This window comes from Sphaeramia orbicularis, chromosome 15 (genome assembly GCF_902148855.1).
Source record: "Sphaeramia orbicularis chromosome 15, fSphaOr1.1, whole genome shotgun sequence".
Lineage (NCBI taxonomy): Eukaryota > Metazoa > Chordata > Actinopteri > Kurtiformes > Apogonidae > Sphaeramia > Sphaeramia orbicularis.
In genome coordinates this window covers 14,412,124-14,432,843 of record NC_043971.1, presented here as the reverse complement: position 1 = coordinate 14,432,843, position 20,720 = coordinate 14,412,124, and the positions used below count along the sequence as shown (strand labels likewise).

Sequence of the window (20,720 nt, the reverse complement as noted above, 5' to 3'; positions counted from 1 at the left end):
ATTTTCCACAACCCTGTAGAAGCCAATGATGTAATAACAACCAATAATGTAATAAAGGCCGATAATGTAATAAATTTTGCCATTTTTAAAATGTAATAGGCCAATAATGTAATATCTGGCCAATAACGAAATAAAAGTCCTGAACCGGTAACATAATAGCTTTCGGCCAATAACATTATAACTTATTACGTGATTGGCTCAGTTATTACATTCGCAAAGAATTTTTTTTTTTTTTACCAGGCCAATAATGTAATAACCAGCCAATAAGTTATAACATTATTGATCAAAAGTTATTACGTTATTGGTTCAAGATTTTTATTACGTTGTTGGACAAATATGTTATTGGCTTACTACATTTTAAAACTGGCAAATTTATTACGTCATCAGCTGTTATTACATTATTGGCTTCTACAAACCCGTTTCAATTCCTGCTTAATTTGTTATGTCTATAACTAGTTATGTCATGGCATTTGCACATATAAGGTCAAGACTTCCAACGAAGATTTCTCTGAGTACATAATTGTTCGTCAGCATCAGTGGTTGTAGTAAAATCTGAAAATATGTCCAAACTTTGAGCTGATCACCTAAAATGCTCAGTTGTTGGTTGAACAGAACAGAGCAGCACAGCCAACAACCTGGAGGGGGTGGGGCATAAATTTGCTCATTTGCATTTAAAGGGCCAGCGCTCAAAGCGACCTTTCTGGTGTCATTACTCAGAAATAGGGTTGAAGATGGACCTGTGGAGTTGAATTAATGAAGAATTCAGACCCAAGAAGAGCATTTACAGTTTATGTAGACCACAGGGAAATGTTTTAAAATGCATAATTCCATTAAAGAAAGCAAAATATCACTCCTTTAAAACCTAAAGTGTCGTTGCTGATACACCCTGCACATATGCAGTTTGGATGGCTGTAACTCTTTCACTGTTTGTGCAACTGGAAAAATTCCAACGGTTTCTGAAACCTTAGACATTGCGCTTTATAGGCTTTATTAGGTCATTGCGGTAATTTCAGCCACACCTGTACTAGAAGCTGGAGAAAAGTCATTTTAGCAGAATTATAACATGTAAATGACTGCTAGTTTGAAAGTTGTAAGTGCTCTGGAAAAATTGACAAAAGGACTTACTCATAACATATTTTCTAACCTTTTTATAGTCAAAATAAGAAAAGATAGTCCAGATGGACAATTTTAGGTTTAGGGTTTAAAAGGTTTAAAAATCTGTGCGGGTATTTTCACATCAGAAGCAGTCGTTTTTTCTCCCCTTTCACTATGCATCATCTTCAGGCACTTAACCCATAAAGACCTAAACATCCACCATCTTCTGATGTACAATGTTTAATACCTGTTGATCCACTAATCCCATCAATCCATGTAAATAATTGGTGTAAAATGCAGTTTGTCATCTTTTCATGGTCATCAGATATGACCCATTTGGATGTTCAGAGACTCCGTAGTGAACGTGGAAATACCGTCACCATCTACAACATTGATTCACCAGTAAAACCCAGGGAGTTGGATCAATGACAGATGGACACACTTGGTTTATGTTCACTTAATGATAGATTTGCTGAAAAAGTCACATTTTCTTCAGTTTTCTCTGTTTCTGATATATTAACTTTTGAATTTACTCTAAGCTTTTATTAACATTTACATGATCTGTGAATTAAATATAGAAAAATACCTGATTTTTACTGAAGAAACTCAAAATAAAGAGAATAATATTACAATAAATAGTGATAAATCACTCAAGAAAGGGTAAATATTGGGAAAAATTCATCTGCAAAGCTTCACAAAAGTAGCACTGGGTCTTTATGAGTTTAACCCCAGTGCTAAACTACAATCCTCCACCATGACTCTAAACTGCTTAGAACAGAAACTTGAATGAAAGGTGAAACATCTTCATGAACCAACACATGTCCAGTTCAAGTCTATTGAAACAGTGAGGATACCAACCACTGGGATGATTGAGAATCTACACAGATAAATGAAGAGTAAACGGACCTATCTGCTTACAGTACATCGGGAACATTCAGACACTATTGTTTCCAGTAAGAGCTGAGTCATGAATCCTGCGTCCACATAAGAACAAAGCTATTTCCCATGGCCTCAGCTGTAATATAGAGCGCTTCCACTCAGCACTAATGAAATCATTGCTGCTGCTGGAGGATCACAGCAGTCCACAGCATACATGTTCCCATTGTACACATGTACAGAGCAGAAGTGACAAGGCAAAGTTGAACAAATTCTTGGAAATATTGTCCAAATACAAGCGGTAGCATCAAGAATTCCATGTGTGTGTCTAACAAATGTTTTTACAGCTAGTTTTCCCTGTTCAGGAGTTTTTATTTGACTCACCCTGTATTTATACTCTGTTATACATAGTTAAGGGCGTGGCCACTTATTGATTGATTGATTGATTGATTGGTTGATGTCTTTATTTATAAATGACAATTTAAAAACAGAAATGCAATAAATGATAATAAAGAGAATGAGAACAAAACAATAACTTAAAACTGCAACGTCTTAAGCCTCAAAATTTACATGAGCGAAAAGGAGTAGGAAGAAGTATAAACTTATCTAATCCCACCCCTTCAAACCTTTCCATACTTACTGAAAACAACACTCCCAAATTTATCAGCAATTTTGAAACATGTGCATTTAGTCACTCATCCATATTACAACACATTCACCAACACATTGCCAAGTTCATATCGAGCAGGGGTGTCAAACAGCCTGCGGGCCACAACAGATCCACCAAAGGTTCTGATCTAGTCTGAGATAAATTAATAAAGTGCAAAAATGACACTTAAGACATTAATGGTCAAGGGTGTCAAACTCATTTTAGCCCAATTTGATCTCAAGTGGGTCGGACCAGTAAAATAATAGCATTGACCCAGTAGTTCCCAACCTTTTTTGGCTGTGACCCTATTTTAACATCACAAATTTCTGGCAACCCCATACGTTCAAAACGGTGACTTTTATTTATTTATTTTTTTCCCCCACTAAAAATTAATTTGTTTTTGATGATGTAATAGTTTGCTATACTATGTTGCAAATAAAGGTTAAATTTAGACGACATTTTGTCTATATAATGTATATTATTATGGAGGGAGGCAGAAAAGCCAGGTGTAGATTATTGCACAAAGTAAGAATTTTATTTTCCTTGGTCAGGAAATGTACAGTCAGTCCAGCTTGGATTTACAAGGCTGACAATTAATACTGAACAAACAAGAACTCAAACTATGAATTATGAAAGAGCTGCAGCATCTGAAACTGACCACAATGAACATTTGACAGATAAACAAAACAGTACCACAGTGCTTCAGTTTCAGCTTCAGTTTGTCATGTCTTTTATGTATTATGATTGTCTCTCTCAACTCCCCTTATATTTTTTATTAGTAAGTTTTTATTTTTATCAATTACTAGAAATTTCACGCAACCCCATTTGAATTCCAGGCGACCCCATGGTTGAAAAACACTGCATTAACCTATGAAAAAAGATAACTCCACATTTAAAACACTAAAACTTTTACAATATTATGCTTGTTACTAAATATTTTGTACCTTTGTAGGTCCACTGATATATGTAATGTGCATGTAAAATTGATAGCTTGACACAAAATGTTAAAATTACTTACTTTTCTTGCCACATTTCAGGTTATTAACTTTTTTGTGAAAGGATAATTTATAAATGTAAATGTTTTCATAATTTAGTTGGAGTTTTCTGCTCAAAGAAAAAAAATTGGAGTTCTTATTATTTATAGGGTAATACTTAGTTATTTTACTGATCCGGCCCACTTGACATCATATTGGGCTATGTGGCCCCTGAACTAACATGAGTTTGACACCACTGACTTAGAGCAACAGGTGGGTGGGTGTCATCCATTTGGGCTTTGATTGACAGCTTGATTGGCTACAAGGCTTTACATTCCGAGCTTCTGGTTGTTCAATAAACCATTTTTTCCCTGATAGATATGGTTGAAACATTATACTTACAAGACTTACTACCTTACAGTTAAAGTTAACGTTCTTATCCTAGTAGGGACATTCACTCTCTGATTTTACCCATCCTCATACACACAGCACCTACAATTAGCATTAGGGTCAAGTCACGCGCCTATTGACTTTGAATCAAAAAATTAGAATTGAGATAATGATTTCAAACTTTTTGTAGTTCAGTAGTATAACATCTTAAGTTTTTAAATCCATTAGAATTTTTGCCAAAAAAGGATTTTCAAGAAAATTACCGAACTTTTTATATGAATTAAATTCCGTCCCTCAGAAAGTTCCCCAAGAAAGAATAATAACAGAACTTATCATTGCTATAATTTGAAATCTCAATCATATATTTCTGTTTTCAATATAGTTTCATGACCTTTTATACATCCTTTTATCATTATAAAAAACATTTTGTCTGAAAAATTGGGGTGAATTGCTTTTTTAAACATTTTAATATCAGATGGTGCCGGTTATGTAGGGAATTTCACTTTTCTCAAAAAACATGTTTTGTTTAATCACTAATTAATCAAATGAGCTAAACCAATGGAAATTTCTGAAAGTAAGCCTTCAACCCTCTGCTTAAGCATGGCTTCATTGGAATTTAAGATTATTTTGTCACTAATCTAAAAAAAAAGATTTATTTTTTTTCCCTACATAACCAAAAATAGGTCTTGACATTAAACAGCTAGCTTGTGAAGGATTTTTTTTTCTTTCACTTTCTACAGATTTAACTTTTCAAATCAATAATTATGATATTCTATTGTCTTCATATGGATTTGGTATACATGAATATTACATTCTCTGGAAAATATTTCCTCTTAACTGAGATCATAGGGTAGTTATCATAGGATATTGATGAAATTGATCAAATTTTTATGGCAAAAGATGGCACTACATCTTTTGTTTCTTTTTATGAGTTTCAGGTACTAGTTAATAACTTTAAAATGATGTATTATTCATGTCTCTGTCTTAAATACTTTTTGAATTACAGTATAAAATGTAGTCAGGCACTCCCTACATAACCGCGTGACTTGACCCATTAGCATTAGCACTAGCCAGAGAGTTTTGGAGTCAACCCCAGTGGCCATTAGTGGTATTACAACTGTAGGATACTTCCACCATGGGATCATTTTAGAGCCAAGGTCCTTCCCTGTTAATATAGTACTTGCTTGCTTGTAAATTTTATTGTTTATTTCATTTTATATTGATATAAATATGTAGGCCTGTTGCATGCCATTGTGTGAAATTGAGTTAGATATTCAAAACAGGAAACGGGCCAGGGTCAGCGCATCTTCGACAGCAGTTTAGTTTTCTTAGCATGGTCAGTTAAAACACAAACTGTTTCAGTGTTTTATTGTTTTACTTGCTCTTACTCAATTTTTGCATGAAACAAACGCTTTATCATTAAAACTGTTTTGCCATCTATTGCCCATAAAGACAAGTTCAGAACCACAAATAACCATTATTTACATCACTGAATAAGAACTAAGATGGTACCTGGTGCTTATTTAGTTCACTTTCTCATTTTGATTTACATTAAATCAAACTGAAGAACCTAAGTTACAAACTGAGGGATTGCATGTTTTTTTTTTCTTCATATATATCTTGCTATGTCTCTTACATTGTTTCGTTTTTTTTATGACGTTTTCATTTCTGTATCTTTTAGGCTATTTTCATTTTCATACATTTTTTTTTCTATTATGCTTTTGTCTCGTGCCAATGCAACCAATGCAAAAATCTAATCTGGAGCTGTGTTTTGTAATTTCTACAAACTACAAATAACATGAAACTACAAATAATACATGATAATAATAAATAATAACAACTACAAATAATGGACCGCTGAGAAAAGACTTGAATAAATGGTTGCATCAGTCCTGAGTCTGGCAGAGGTAAATCCTCATCTTGGACGGCTAATAAATTAAACAGCCTTTTCATACAAGTCTCCTGTGTGATTAAAGCCCAAAAATGAAACTAAATGAAATTCTGTTCCAGAGTTCAAAAGACGAGTAAAGTGGGTTTAAGCGTTTTTTTTTTTTTTCCTCTACGCTAGATCTCTGGACACCGCGCATTAATGCCGTCACACTCAAAGTAAACACATAAACAAAGTGAAATAAGTATACCAGAAACGCCACAAGGGAGCGTTTCAGAATACTTAATGTGAGCAAAATTAAATCAACTTTAAAAGAAATGTCTTTCCCATCCCCTCTGCTGTTTCAAAGCACAGTGCTGAAAAAAGAAGCCTTTCATGAAGCACACGTGGGAAAATCAATCTAAATATTTCAGATGAATTGGGGACATGTCAGATGTGAAGCAATTAAAATGATGGCTGTATGACACAGAGCCACACACATCACCTCCCTGTCTGCATGGATGTAAATATACACGTTTAACACTCACTAACCTCCTCCCATTGCTTTCACTTCAGTGTCTTCATGGTATGGCTGCGTGTGCATGAAACCCATACGCCCTGGAGAGTTGCATCACCCATGATACCTTGGCTCCCAGCTGATGAATGCACTACTCACTCTGTCTTGTTGCCACAGCTGGTTAATAAACATAAGCCGTGTGTGTGTGTGTGTGTGTGTGTGTGTGTGTGTGTGTGTGTGTGTGTACAAATTGTCTGAGTCTTAAGCTGAGTCTAAGCTCACTGGAGCTTTGGAGACTTAGTGTGAATGATTTTTTGTTTTCTCCCAGAAATTAAACCAAGGTCATCTATTACAGTGTTAAACAGGCCGAATTAAAAAGTGTAAATGTCACATTCATGCAGTTCGCTCAGTTACCAGCAACCTATAATTAGTGACAGACTCTTCAGCAAGAGATAGCTGATAAGTAGCAGCTGCATTCAGTCACTACTGTAATGTGATTTCTTGGATCTTATGGAAAATGAAAATTGCTCTTGTCTAATGTCCTGTCCACATGAACATGGACATTATTTCTCAACGGATAGTTTCTATCCCTGTGTCTACACGACCTTCATTTTGCAAAATACCTTTGTCCACATGGAACAAAAACAACTAAAAACTGGTAAAAATGCTCAAACAAACCTTATTTGTTATTGAACCCGTGGACACTGTGGATAATATTGGCCGTAGCAGACATAGAGGCTTTAATCTGTCATGAAGGTGAAGCAGCAACAACAAATTCAGTTCTAAACTGAAGTTTTCTCAAGTGTTGGTTATGGAAGTGTATTTTTTACATGATGTGGATTTGTCCATAATGCCAGTCTGGACAGTATCTGAGCTGACCATGATCTACTGTAGGTCATAAATAGATTTATACACCTGGATTTGATGTTTAAGGTGAAGCTTCATTACACAACGCAGTAACAAACATGAGCAAAACAGGTTGAGATTCCATCGTTTTCCAATCTCTACATTTTCACTGAGCACACAGATAAAAAGAAAAATATCTGTTTTCCAAAATATTCGTATTGGTGTGGACGAGACATAAGAAGATGTTAAGAAAACAGCAAAACATGAACCATCTGTTTTCTTCAACTTCCACACAGGACCAAATATCAGCCTTTCAACTTGACACAAATAGTAATGTAACATTCAAAGTGAAAATTATTGATATAGTCTAATATGACCATTTTTATCCGGATAACATTGAAGGCATTTGGTCGAACCATGGTCACAGTTATTACATAATGATCCTGTCACTATTATTTGCGCTAACAGCAATAATTTTCAGTCATTTATAATCGTTTCCATGCAACTAGATGAAATTTCTTCTATTTCAGGTACGAGTTTCACTCTTAATGGCATCATGTCTTGGTGTTCATCTCCAGATGCTTCACTTCTACTGGTACCTGTTACTATCAATCATTTATTTGTACTTTATGTTGTTTATGTAAAATCTGCCTAATGTAAAGGTAGCAGACATACAGTATTTACTTATGCTTTCCAGTACTAGTGCCAATAAGTGACTCTTTTTCATTCGGAGGATGGTATGTGGGTAGATTGTAGAACTTTTATCCCACTATAATGCATGTTCTGTGTCCGGCCAGCCGGCGTCCGATCGATGTTGCAGCACAGGAGGGTGTTTGTACGGGTTTTCCTCAGCCTTCACAGGCCCAATCGCCACCAAACTCGCCAAATGAATAGAGACATTACCTGACTATCTACTAGGCACAATTTTATGTCCGCATTCAAATGTTGTGAGGTATGCTGGGCGGTTTTAGCTTCTCATGCTATCGTACAATGGCACCACGGGTACAATGCCGCTAGTTATATCAATGGTGTAAAATAAATAGACATTAAATTCAACCAGTTCAAATGCATTATCAAAATAAACTGTTTACTGTATGTTTTTGAAGGTGGAGAATGAAATACAAGATAAGCGTTACCCTGTGCCTACCGTTGTACAGACTCTGGTGGTGGGTGTTCACCTCCTCGCCCGGGGTCCTCCTCCTGCTCCCGTCCCTTCCGGGTGAGCTGCTGCTGTACCTCCCCTTCCCCTGCTCCAGTCCAGGACTGTGCTGGTAGTGATGGTGGTGCCGTATAGACTCCGGACTCCCCACGATCACCCGTGCTTTCCTTATGTGCTCGGGTGTTCCCATTGATGCGTCCAGACCCCCGCCGCCCGCTGTCCCCGTCACCGGCCGGTGTCTCTGACTCAGTTCTGGGCTGGACTTGGCCGTGCCCTTCCCCGGTGACGCCTGCTCTGAGATAAATATCTGTTTCTGGGCCAGTAGGTCAGAGCTGCAGGGTTTGGGGGTGTAATCACATCTGGTCGGGGACTTGCTGTGTTTTTCTGGACTGTGACCTCGAAGACCGTGAGGTTCCAGGTTGGTGAGGGACCCACCTCGAGGCCGGCAGGACTGGGGGAAGGTGTGGTACTCCGGGGTGGAGCTGTGTCTCCTGCCACCTGGGGACTGACAGACGTCTCCTGGTCTCGATCCAGATCCAGGGCTGGCATTAGAGCCCAGGGGAGGGGGCTTGTGGTGGGGGTTATCGGGGCTATCCGTACTCCCTGCACTGGAGGTGCTGCTCCCGTCTCCAACATCCCGGAGCAGACCAGGTGCGGGGACGCCTCCACCCAGCTGTGACAGGCTGCTCTGACTGTCGATGGAGCTCCTGCAGCCGGGTCCCCCTCCTCCGCCTCCCCCTCCACCCACGACGGCAGCCCGCTCCTCTTCCAACATGAGGCACACCTCCTTCAGCTCCAGGTTCTCACGGATGACCTCCACCTGCCGCTGCTCCAGCTCCTTCAGCTTCTGCAGGTAGATGGCCACCTCTTTCCTCATCAGCCCGGCGCTGTAACGGCCCAAACGCTGCCACTCCCGCGACACCCGCTTCCCCTTCTGCCTGTCGTCATCCAGGAAGCAGCACAGGTCCCTCAGCTCCTGGTTGTCCTCCTGCAGTTTCTGGTTCACGTCCTGGTTTACATAGAGCCATGAAACATACACACAGAAGCACACAAAGGAGAACAGTGAGAGGATATATGTAGGCCGGGAATAAATGATATAATCACCTTATTATAATCATTGGAGCAAACTGCATATGTTTTGCATAATGACAGTGTTTGTCTCCATTCATCTGGATAAATCCAGCTTCGTGAAACTGACAGAAATGTCATATATCATCATTATTTCCATTTCATTTTCCGCTATTTGAGATTTGACTTCTGCCCTTTTAATGCAATCATGTTGCACACAATCATCTTAACATAATTTCTTTGTTCGTGCCATTACTAGTAATTTCTTGTTCTTTTTCAAATATAGAATCTCCATATTTTAGTTATTTACTCCAAAAACTAAAGGAAGACTGAAATATAACTTATAGGCATGTTCCAGTCTTCAACTACCTCTTATTTTCTATTAATTTGCCTGAAAATGGACAGAAATTGTCAAATCTTTACTTGTAATTATTTATATCACAGTGAATACTAGGTATACTGTACAATTATGTAATAGTTATTGATCATTTCAGGCACACATGAGCAAAGTCCAGCCCTAGGCCTGGACCTGACCTGAAGACCATCTCAATCAATCTCACAAAATTCTCAAAGGAAAATAAAATGACCCCAAAAAAATCAATAAGAGACAGCGTTATGTTTCACCACATGTGTCAGTTCAGTGGCACTACGTCTGATATGATGTCAAGTCTCGCAGTGTTCAGGGAATACAACATCCATAAGCTAAATATCCCACAAACGTATTGCATCAAAGGGAAGAAAAAGCTCTGAAATTATCTTCCAAGTTTAATTCCAGGCAGAATATTTTTACAGAGCAGTTAAGCATCCAGAAACGTACAAAAAAATTAGTTACATGCTGTCACACAAAGCATTGAATATGAAGAAACCACAGACCATTCAGATGGAGGATTTATACAGACTGTCCATATTTATAACCTCATCAAACCACTAATAACACATGAATAAAGCAATTTGCATGAAATAGAATAGAATAGAATAGAATAGAATAGAATAGAATAGAATAGAATAGAATAGAATCTATATTATTAAAAGGAGGTGGACTCTGTGCGTGTGTGTGTGTGTGTGTGTGTGTGTGTGTGTGTGTGTGTCTTGGACATGACACAAAATCTGGAAAGAGCTGACTGCTGCAGTTTGACATACTTATGTATTTTTGGTCCAGGAAGAGACTAATGAATACAGCAAATTGATAGGATCAATATTTTGGGAGATATTAGGAATTTTGGAATACAATGGCCTCCCAATGGCCAATCACGTTGCTATGCTCAGAATCATAGAATCATCATTGAAGTGGGTTACCTAGCAACAGATAACCAATAGGGCCACATTGCCATGGTGTCAAATTTCATGTATAGAAACAGACATGTCAGCTGAGAGGTTATTCAACTGAAAATGCCAGAGGAATTTACCAAGAAAGTAAAAAAATGAACTGTATCAGAGGATCTAGAATGTGCTAGCAGAATAGAATAGAATAGAATAGAATGTACATCCTTTCAACATACATATGAATAAGAGTATACAAATAAAGTGAAAAAAGTTCTAAAACTCTAAAACAAACAAATAATTTTAAAAAGTGATATCATGAAATCGCATAAATATACATGCCACTTTAATTGGTGTGTTATCGGTACGCATTATAAGCTTTCACACCATGTCAACTACCACACTGAGGGTTACGGTTAGGGTTGTAAACCAGAGATCTTGGCGTAAACTGACACGTGACCAAATGTCATTGAATAATGCGCGAAAGGACAAAAATGTGTATGTATAGCACTCCAAATGCCATAAGAACTGGCGTGACATACAACGCGATTTCGTGAGCTCAGTCTCCGAAAACACATAATCTGTAGGAAGAAACATAAAAAATGGATTGAATGACTCCAATTTTGCACAATATGGAGTCTTGCTAGATGTGACAAGTCATATTTTAACAGAATTTAGTCTCTGGATATAAAGTGATTTTAAGTCTGTTTGACAATACAGGTATAAGAAAAAACATTCTTATAGAAAGTTCTTTTTTTAACCATCTGTAGTAGAACCCAGTCTACTCTCAACAGATTTTTTTATGTCTAGCATTCACATCCTTGTGTTCATGTGTGCACCAGTGGTGATTTCTCATAGACTGCAAGGGAAGCCTGGCTTCCCCTAAAATTATGAAAATTAAATGGTTAAATATGTTCGGTTGTGTTGACATTTTATTGACTACAAATGTGTTAGAACACGTTCGTCTCAAAGATGAGTTCGTTCAGTCAGCTTTATCACAAACCAATGGACGCGATGTTGTTCACTTCTCATACATTCCCGTGTCTCTGTTTTCTCCTCCATCTCTGCTCAGTGCATTTGTCCGTAGACTGCGGGCGTCTCTGGGCTTCAATGGGACTGAGTGGAACAGTTTTTTTAATTGCGTCAAAACTGGACGGTAATTGGATAAATGCCACGGTGTTGTCCCGCCCCCGGACGCCAGGCGTCTCTGGGGGTGAATGGAGCTGTGGGCGGAGCTTGGCCGGGCTGGATGCCAGAATCCCACGTGCTGATTGGAGGATCGGTCGAAAGGCTGAATCCCGTTTGACTGACAGCTAGTTTCAGATCTACTCCTTCACTGACAGAGTTCAGTTCAATACCGTCGCACATTCTGCTGTGAAATCGAGAGAAACCACTACGAAATTACTCATTCATTTCTTGCACTGTAAATAAAACCCACTCTTTGTACTTCCTTGTTTCAATGTAACATAATTTCAGCGTTTTCTTGTTTCAGTTACATAATTTAATCATTTCTTGTTTGAGTTTAACATCGTTTTGTAGATAGTTAAATCAATCAAACTGTCGGCTAGGTCGGAGTGAAAGGAGCGTCTCTTGTTTAAAAAGGCTGAAGTCTTACACCCACAACACATTGGGCCAAGGCCATCTGAGCAGCCCAGCTCTGCTGGACATTGAGAGGACACTGGTCCAGTCCCTGGGAAAGATACCTACTTGGTACGATAAGGTCACTGAGCATTTTCTTAATTCCTTTTTTTTTTTTTTTTTATGTAAGCCGACAATGAGCTTCCCCTGTCTGAAAGACGAGCAGCCGCCACTGGTGTGCACCTGTGCTTACATAGAAGAAGTCACAATACCATAACTATTTTCATTTTTATTAGGTGAAAGGTTAGTAAAAGTTTGCAGGTTAATTGTTCTATTTCGGTACATATAGTATTACCTTTTTTGCCGCTGTTTCAATAACAATATTCCTAATAAGCAGTAGGGGTGTAAGAAAATATGGGTTCTGCAATATATCACAATATTTCTTTTCACAAAACTGTATCGATGTTAAAAAGTACTGTATTGATATTTGTAGGTATTTATTCAAATGCAGATATTGTGGTGGTTTATTTTTGTTCATCTGTTCTGTTAATATTTTATTTATTATCATTTAACACTTTTATTAAATAATGTTAGTTCCATTGTTGGGATTGCACGAAAATAATGTTATGATGTGAGTTATGAACTAATAGAATATGAACATTTGAACAGGATCTTAATCTGTAATGTCTGTAAAATATAATACAAGTTTTAACACAGAAACATTTTGTGATATAGCATTAGATCCTGTTCTGATCAAATAAAAATGTGTTTAGTATTTGTGCATATTTCTGATGTAATTCAATTCTTCAAGGAAATAATAATTTAAAAAAAAAGAAACAAAAAAATTGCCTTTTTAACAGTATCATGTGATATATCGTATCGTGATCCTAGTATTGTGATTTCTCTTGTATTGTCAGATTCTTGCCAATACACATACCTAATAAGCAGAATATTCCACTTTTATTCCTGTCTACATGCAGCCCTAAACAGTCCAATTAAACAAGATTTTCTCCACTGGTGACAGATATTCTGAGGTGTAAAAACCACCTCCCAGTTCATTCTTTCAACCACCTTCTTGAAAAGGTCATTACTGTGATATAAACCTGTTCATATCAACAGTGTCTCATAATAATGACAGCTGTTGTGTTTCTCCATCAGACCAGAAATGTAGGTCTTCCTGTAATGTAATGCATCTGTACTAGAGAGGATCTTTGTTTCCAAACCAGATAACCATAACCAGCTGCTGAGATCCAGATTTTGGATGGAAAGTTTCCCTGTCCACAGAAATCCTGGATAATGTCAATATGATTTAATCAGAAAAAGCTCAGTTTGGGGAGAAAAAGCCTAATTTGGAATATCTAAACAGAATATGCTCTTTACACGACTGGGATCGAACTCAGAATTTAATTACACCGATCCAGTAGCATGAGGTCAGAGTGTAACTTCACTAGGCTCTGAATCTACTCTGTTCATTCAGATTTAATCATTTCCTTTAATTTAATCAAAGAAAATAAACCATCTAAGGTCTTAATTGTAAAATCTAAATCTGAGGCTTTATATTATTTTTGGTTTTTTTGCATTTTTGATCCTGTCAAACTACGTATTTTGCCTTGTTTTCTCTTGTTATATCATTCATAACAGCTTATCCTGATGTCTTTTCCTTATGTTATTTAGTTTTACATGGTATTTTCCATTGAATACACCTGCATGTGTCATAATTCCATCCATTTGTGTTGAATCTACACCTTGATGTTGGAAAGAAGCACAAATGATGCAAAACTGAAAGAAAAAACCCCCATAAAGACCCAAACAGCCACGGACGACCAAAAGCACTTACTGATGTAAACTATTTAATACCTGTTGATCCACTAATCCAATCAATACATGTAAATAACTGAGGTAAAATGCATTTTCTCAGCTTTAAATCATAATCAGATATGACCCATTTGGACGTTGAGAGGCTCTGTAGTGAACATGGAAACACTGTCATCATCTACAACATTTTTACATTCAGTTATTGATAAACAGCTGCAGAAAATATTAGACCATCAAAAGTCATTAAAAACAATGGTTATGCAATCAAGTACTAACTCCTGTGTGTATCATGTGACTAAAACAGACAGAAAAGAAAACATGGAATGCCTAAAAGCACGGTTTTTGTCAGTACAATGACATAGATATTGATGTAAGAACTGAAGTGATTTTGGTTATTATCAAGAAAACATGGAAAATTGGTAGATATCAGCTCTGAAATTAAACTCTTATGAGCTATTTTTGTTGTTATCATTATAGTTGATCTTTAATTGTACCGGGCATTGAAATGGACAAGAAACTGAAGAAAACAAGGGTGGTCTAATAATTTTTTCCATGACTTTATTTGCTGAGAAAGTCTGTTTTTTTCTGTTTCTGATTCAATCACCCTCAGCAAGAAAATGAGACAATAATCATTACTAATGAGGTTAGTATCATGTCTTTGGATGATTCTTCAAAGTTTTGTGAGTGAACATACTATACGCCTTAACCCATAAAGACCCAAACAGCCATCGGTGACCAACAGCATCTACTGATCTAAAATGTTTAATAACTTCTGAACCACTAAACCATTCAATACCTTAAATAATTGGTGTAAAATGCAATTTGTCATCTTTTCATGGTCATCAGATAAGACCCGTTTGGATGATCAGAGGCTCCATATACAGTAGTGAACATGGAAACACTGTCATCTTCTACAACATTAATTCACCAGTGAAACCCATGGAGTTGGATCAATGACAGTGGATGGAGACACTTGTTTTATGTTCAGTTAAGGATAGTATTTTACTGAAAAAGTCACTTTTTCTCAGTTTTCTCTATTTCTGATATAATAATCCTCAACTTTAATCTGAGTTTTCTTGAACATCTCCATGATCAATGAGTTAAATATAGGAAAATATATGATTTACACTGAAAAATGCAAAACACAGAGGATAATATTGTAATAAATAGTGATGGAAAATTTATCAAAATTGAGAAAAATTCATTTTGGGAACTGCCATAATAGTAGCACTGGGTCTTTAGGGGTTAAAAACCAAAGTTAATGCTTTTTTTCTCAAATGTAAGGAGTGGAAAGTACAAATGGAAAGTAAAAGTATTGCGTTTTTGTTTTTTTTTCTTTTTTCTCACTCTATCAATGCCGTTTTCTTTTATTTTTTATTTCTGAATGAAATTTGTTATGTTGATATAAAACACAAGTGTCAAACATGTGGCCTGGGGGGCCAAATCTGGCCTGCCATAGGGTCCAAACCTGGATGAATTTGTGAAATGCAAAAATTACACTGAAGATATTAACAATCAATGGTGTCAAGATCGTTTTAATTCAGGTTCCACATACAGACAAGTACAGTCCAATTAGATTTCAAATGGGTCAGAACCAGTAAAATATTATCATAATAACCTATAAATAATGATAACCACAAATTCTCTCTGTTTTTTGGTGTAAAAAAGTAAAATTACATGAAAATGTTTACATTACCAAACTATACTTTTACAAAAAACGTCAATAACCAGAACAAATATGAACAAACGGAAATGTCTTTGGAAAAGTAAATGCAATTTTACCAATATTCTGCCTGTTACTAAATGTTTTGTGCTATTGTAATGCACATGTGTAAATGATAAACTAATAAATGGAGGCACAATATTGTAAAAATTGCACTTGTTTTTCTTAAGACAATTCAAGTTGTTCATGTTATTCAGATTTTTAGGGAAACTTTGGAGATGTAAACCTCATCAAAATATAATTTTACTTTTTTCACTGTTATTATTTTACTGGTCTGGCCCACTTGAGATCAAATTGGGGTGACTGTGGCCCCTGAACTAAAATGAGTTTGACACCCCTGATATAAAACATGAAGCATAACGTACCAACCAGGGGACCTCAAATCTGTACTATGATAAAGCTTCGCAATAAAAATATCTCAAACAAATAGAAAGTAAGAAGGAAAAAAGTTATCAGAATAATAAATGAAAGGCCTGAAAAAGTGGATTCACACACTGTAACTAAGTATTGGTGTTCCCACCTGAAGTGATTTTGGTTATTATCAAGAAAACCATGGAAAATGGATAGATATCAGCTCTGAAATTAAACTCTTATAAGCTATTTTTGTTGTTATCATTATATTTTACCTTTAATTTTACTGGGCATTAATATGAACAAGAAATTAAAGAAAACAAGGGTGGTCTAATAATTTTTTTCCGCGACTGTATTTGCTGAAAAAGTCTAGTTTTTTTCTGTTTTTGATTCAATCACCCTCAACATCTCCATGATCAGTGAGTTAAATATAGGAAAATACATGATTTACACTGAAAAATGCAAAACACAGAGGATAGTATTGTAATAAAGTGACCAAAAAAAATGGTTAAAAATTGAGAAAAAAATCATTTTTGAACTGCCATAATAGTAGTACTGGATCTTTAGGGGTTAAAAACCAAAGTGACTGTTTTTTTTCTCAAATGTAAGGAGTGGAAAGTACAAATAGAAAGTAAAAGGTAAGTAAAAACTCTACCAATGCTGTTTTATTTTTTATTTCTGAATGAAATTTGTTATGTTGATATAAAAAAAAAAAGAGGCATAATGTACCAGTCAGAGGATCTCAAATCTGTTCTATGATACACCTATGGAATAAAAAAAAAAAATCTGAAACAAACAGAAAGGAAAAAGGAAAAAAAGTTATCAGAATAATAAATGAAAGGCCTGAAAAAGTGGATTCACACACTGTAACTAAGTACTGGTGTTTCCACCTCTGCCTGCTGTCATGCACACTGGGAACACCTCTCCATCACTCCACTTATTATAGCACATTGGCGCACATTGTTCCGAAGCCCCAGAGGACCCAGAGGACCCAGGCACACCCTTCTCACCTTCAAACTCCGGATCTCATTCAGGTGCTGCTGGAGTCGCCGGTTCACCTCCCTCATCAGATTGCCGTGTTCCACTATGACACTCCTCTTCTCTGCCTCCGTCCTCCGCAGCCGCCTCACCAGCTCCTCTTTCCCCCACTTCAGCAGCTCCTCGTCGGTTATTTTGGAGAGGTCGTCCGCCGGACTCTCTGCGCCTTTGGATGGCTGATGCGCAGCTTTCTCCATCCTTGATTAATAATAATTAAAAAAAAAAAAAAAACTCCACTGGAGGAAAAGTACTGTTTTGGTGAAAATCAAAGAGGACAAGACACCGAACCAAACCCAAAATACACCTTTTTCCAACTCTTTATCCGAACGCAGCTCAGGTTCTTCTCCCCCCACCCACCCTTCTTTAGATGCTCGTGTAATTACATCGCGTTCATTTTTTTTAGCTGCTCCTCTCCTCTCTCCTTTCTCCCACGCCCATGCTGCGGCTCCGATCTCCTGCCCGGTGCCTCTTGCTGCTGTATCCCAGCCGTTAGAGCATCAGTCCGCATCCCGTTGCGTCTCCGGCGGAGCCCTCCTCCGGTTCGGCGGGGCGGTTTCTCTCCAGGTGCATGCCGCCGGACACCTTTGCGCACTCACGGAGGCTCAGTGCGCACTACCGCTGTCCGACCGCCGTGGAGGAGGACAGGAGGATGAGGAAGAGGAGGAGGAGGAGGAAGATGAGGGCGACTGCAAGGAGTGGCTGCAGGTGCATAGCCGGAAAACCGGGAGGATAAGGTGCGTAAGGGAACAGGCTGTCTCTCGCCCCTTCGACCGCTCTCTCTCTCTCTCTTCGTCTAATTACGCACCATTGTGTTGTTGCGCCATCTGCTGCGGAATCACACATACTGTTTTACCATCAACATTCAGCTTTATTATTATTATATTATGGACTCTACACACAGCCCCACTTCTTCCTGAACTTCAGCTGGGTCCTTTATTACCTCCGCCAAGGAGGTTATGTTTTTGCCAGGGTTTGTTTGTTTGTTTGTTTGTCTGTCCGTTAGTGTGCAACATAACTCAAAAAGTTATGGACAGATTTTGATGAAATTTTCAGGGTTTGTTGGAAATGGGATAAGGAAGAAATGATTAAATTTTGGTGGTGATCGGGGGTGGGGGGGCCCACGGGGGGGCCCATTTCCAACAAACCCTGAAAATTTCATCAAAATCTGTACATAACTTTTTGAGTTATGTTGCACACTAACGGATAGACAAACAAACAAACAAACAAACCCTGGCAAAAACATAACCTCCTTGGCGTGGGGGGGGGGCACTGATCAGCCTTGGCGGAGGTCTGCGCTCTCCGAGTGCTTTTCTAGTTTCCTGTCTTTGATTATTGGACACACTGTTTAATTCGGGTGTGCCTAATTAATCTGTAGTCACATCAAGAAGTAGCAGACACACCTGGATTAATCAGTTTGTCCAATAATTAACCCTTTCATGCACGAATTATGACAACCATAGACAAGATTTTTTTTTTCTTTCTTCTTGTTTTTATCCCCCCTTAGGCATGAAAAAAAAACGCAATTGAGTTTTTTTGTTTTTTGGGTTTTTTTTTTTTAATGAAGTTACGAAAATGTCCATGGGTTTAATTTTTGAAGTAAAGAAACATGTTTAAAACCCAATATCAGAAAGTGAGATAAAAACAAATGAAAAGATTTTAATCCTACTTATCTGATGTTTTCTCACATTTTAACATATTCTATTGCTAGTTATTACTCACTTCATGGAGGTAATATGCAAAAAAAAAAAAAAAAACTTTTTGTCTAACAAATAACAATTGATTTACACAAAAAAAATGTTAGTGCAGATCAGGTTGATCAAGAACAGCAAAGTTACAGTAATGGTCTGAATTGCAGTTTATGGGATGATGCATGAGTGTCCACTGTGTTGGTTGATATGGAACTAAAACAGCAAAACCCATGAATATACAAGATTAAAGATTGTGGAGTAACTGTCCACTGGAGTGACCACTATGCATGAAAGGGTTAAAGAAAGGAAATAAAAGACCCATCTGAAGTTCAGGAAGTAGTGGGACTGTGCATAGAGTCCATTGCACCTATTCTCTTTCTTTTTGGAACCATCTTACAAATTGCTTATACAAATTGTTATTCTTATGTCAGTTCCCAAATTAAAAAAAAAAAATCTATAACCTTCCTTATGTGATTTATCACCATTTATTTATTGTATTAGCCTCTGTATTTTGTATTTTATCAGTATGAATCAGGTATTTTCTTGTATTTAATTTAATGATCCTGTAGATTTGTACACTCTCAAAAATAGAGGTACGAGATCAGAACATTTATGTACTTATAAGTACATTTTTTTAAGAATGTTCTCTCAAAAGTATAATATTGGTCTTGAGGAGGCCAGAATTGCACCTTTAGACTATGAAAAAGGGTCCAAAGTTATGTCAAGTACAAATTTGTACTATAAGGTACCCTGCAGCGTTAAAAAATGCGTGTAGGCCAGGATAACTACAACAGTAGGCCTAAATATAGTTCAAACATTAGGTTTAGCACATTATTTATTATATATCATACTGTAATTACTCTATATTTAATAATAATTTGTGTTTTAATTTAATAGCCCAATTAGCTCAATGATAATAGCCTAATAATTTATTTATCTTATTAGAACCTCTGATTACTGCCATAATCTCTGTTTTATCAAGTTTTCAGTCACACCTCCATGTCTTGATGCCTATGCCGTTTTTTTTTTTTTTTTTTTTTTTCTCAATTAGGCCACCGGTTCAAACTTTAAACATCATGGCATTATCAACTGTATGAGAGTTTTCTTTCTATGTAAAGTACTTAACATATCCTCAAGTATCTGATCATAATTTGCGATTCTATGGTTCCCAGAAAATGTCGCGCCACGTGAAATAATCCCAGAATCCCCAGTGACTTCTCAGATCTGCGGTCAAAAAGAAATTCCAGTTTTCAGATTTGCATCGATTTGGATTTCACCACATTTTTCCTTTAGGTTTTGCTTCTCAGTTTTGATCACCAAGAATGTACAGAACTAAAACCCTGCTGGATGTGTAAAATCAGGTACTTTTTTCCAAGTGTCAAAGTCATTCTTGACTTTTGTTGGTCATAGATATCAAATGTGTTTTTGTACCAAGCTGTAAACATGTTTATTTCTTTTGTAAAGTTAAACATTTTAACACTGAGGTCTAAGGCTATTGACAGTAGGAGCCTCAAGAAGTGACCATTTGACGAACTGTAGCTTTGGCAGTTATGTACTGGTCCGTCATAACTTGCATGTAGGTCAGTATTGTTGTTCATTGTAGGCTATGTACCACCAAATAACTCAACATTAGACAGTTTTCACAGGGATGATTTGTCAAAAAGAACAGCAACCTTTGCATTTTTCCACTATCTCACATAACCAGACAAATCTACACTGAACAAAAATATAAACGCACCACTTTTGTTTTTGCTCCCATTTTTCATGAGCTGAACTCAAAGATCTAAAACTTTTTCTATGTACACAAAAGGCCTATTTCTCTCAAA

At 37.1% G+C, this 20,720-nt stretch overlaps 1 protein-coding gene across 2 annotated transcripts in view; it reads right to left on the bottom strand.

Annotated features, from left to right (window-relative positions):
* Positions 1–17,999, bottom strand: part of ccdc85a (coiled-coil domain containing 85A) — an 82,161-nt gene extending 64,162 nt beyond the window's left edge. Inside the window, exons 1-2 of one of the 2 annotated variants that reach the window (XR_003937523.1) lie at positions 17,179–17,999; positions 8,351–9,382 (exon numbers count right to left, since the gene is read on the bottom strand). Coding sequence is in view for 1 of the 2 variants with exons in the window: in XM_030156357.1 (XP_030012217.1) it covers positions 8,362–9,382; positions 17,179–17,403 (1,246 nt within the window). In the remaining variant the exon portion in view is untranslated. The remainder of the gene's footprint in view (positions 1–8,350; positions 9,383–17,178) is intronic. The other variant, XM_030156357.1, reaches the window with a different exon arrangement.
* Between the last annotated feature and the right edge of the window lie 2,721 nt (positions 18,000–20,720).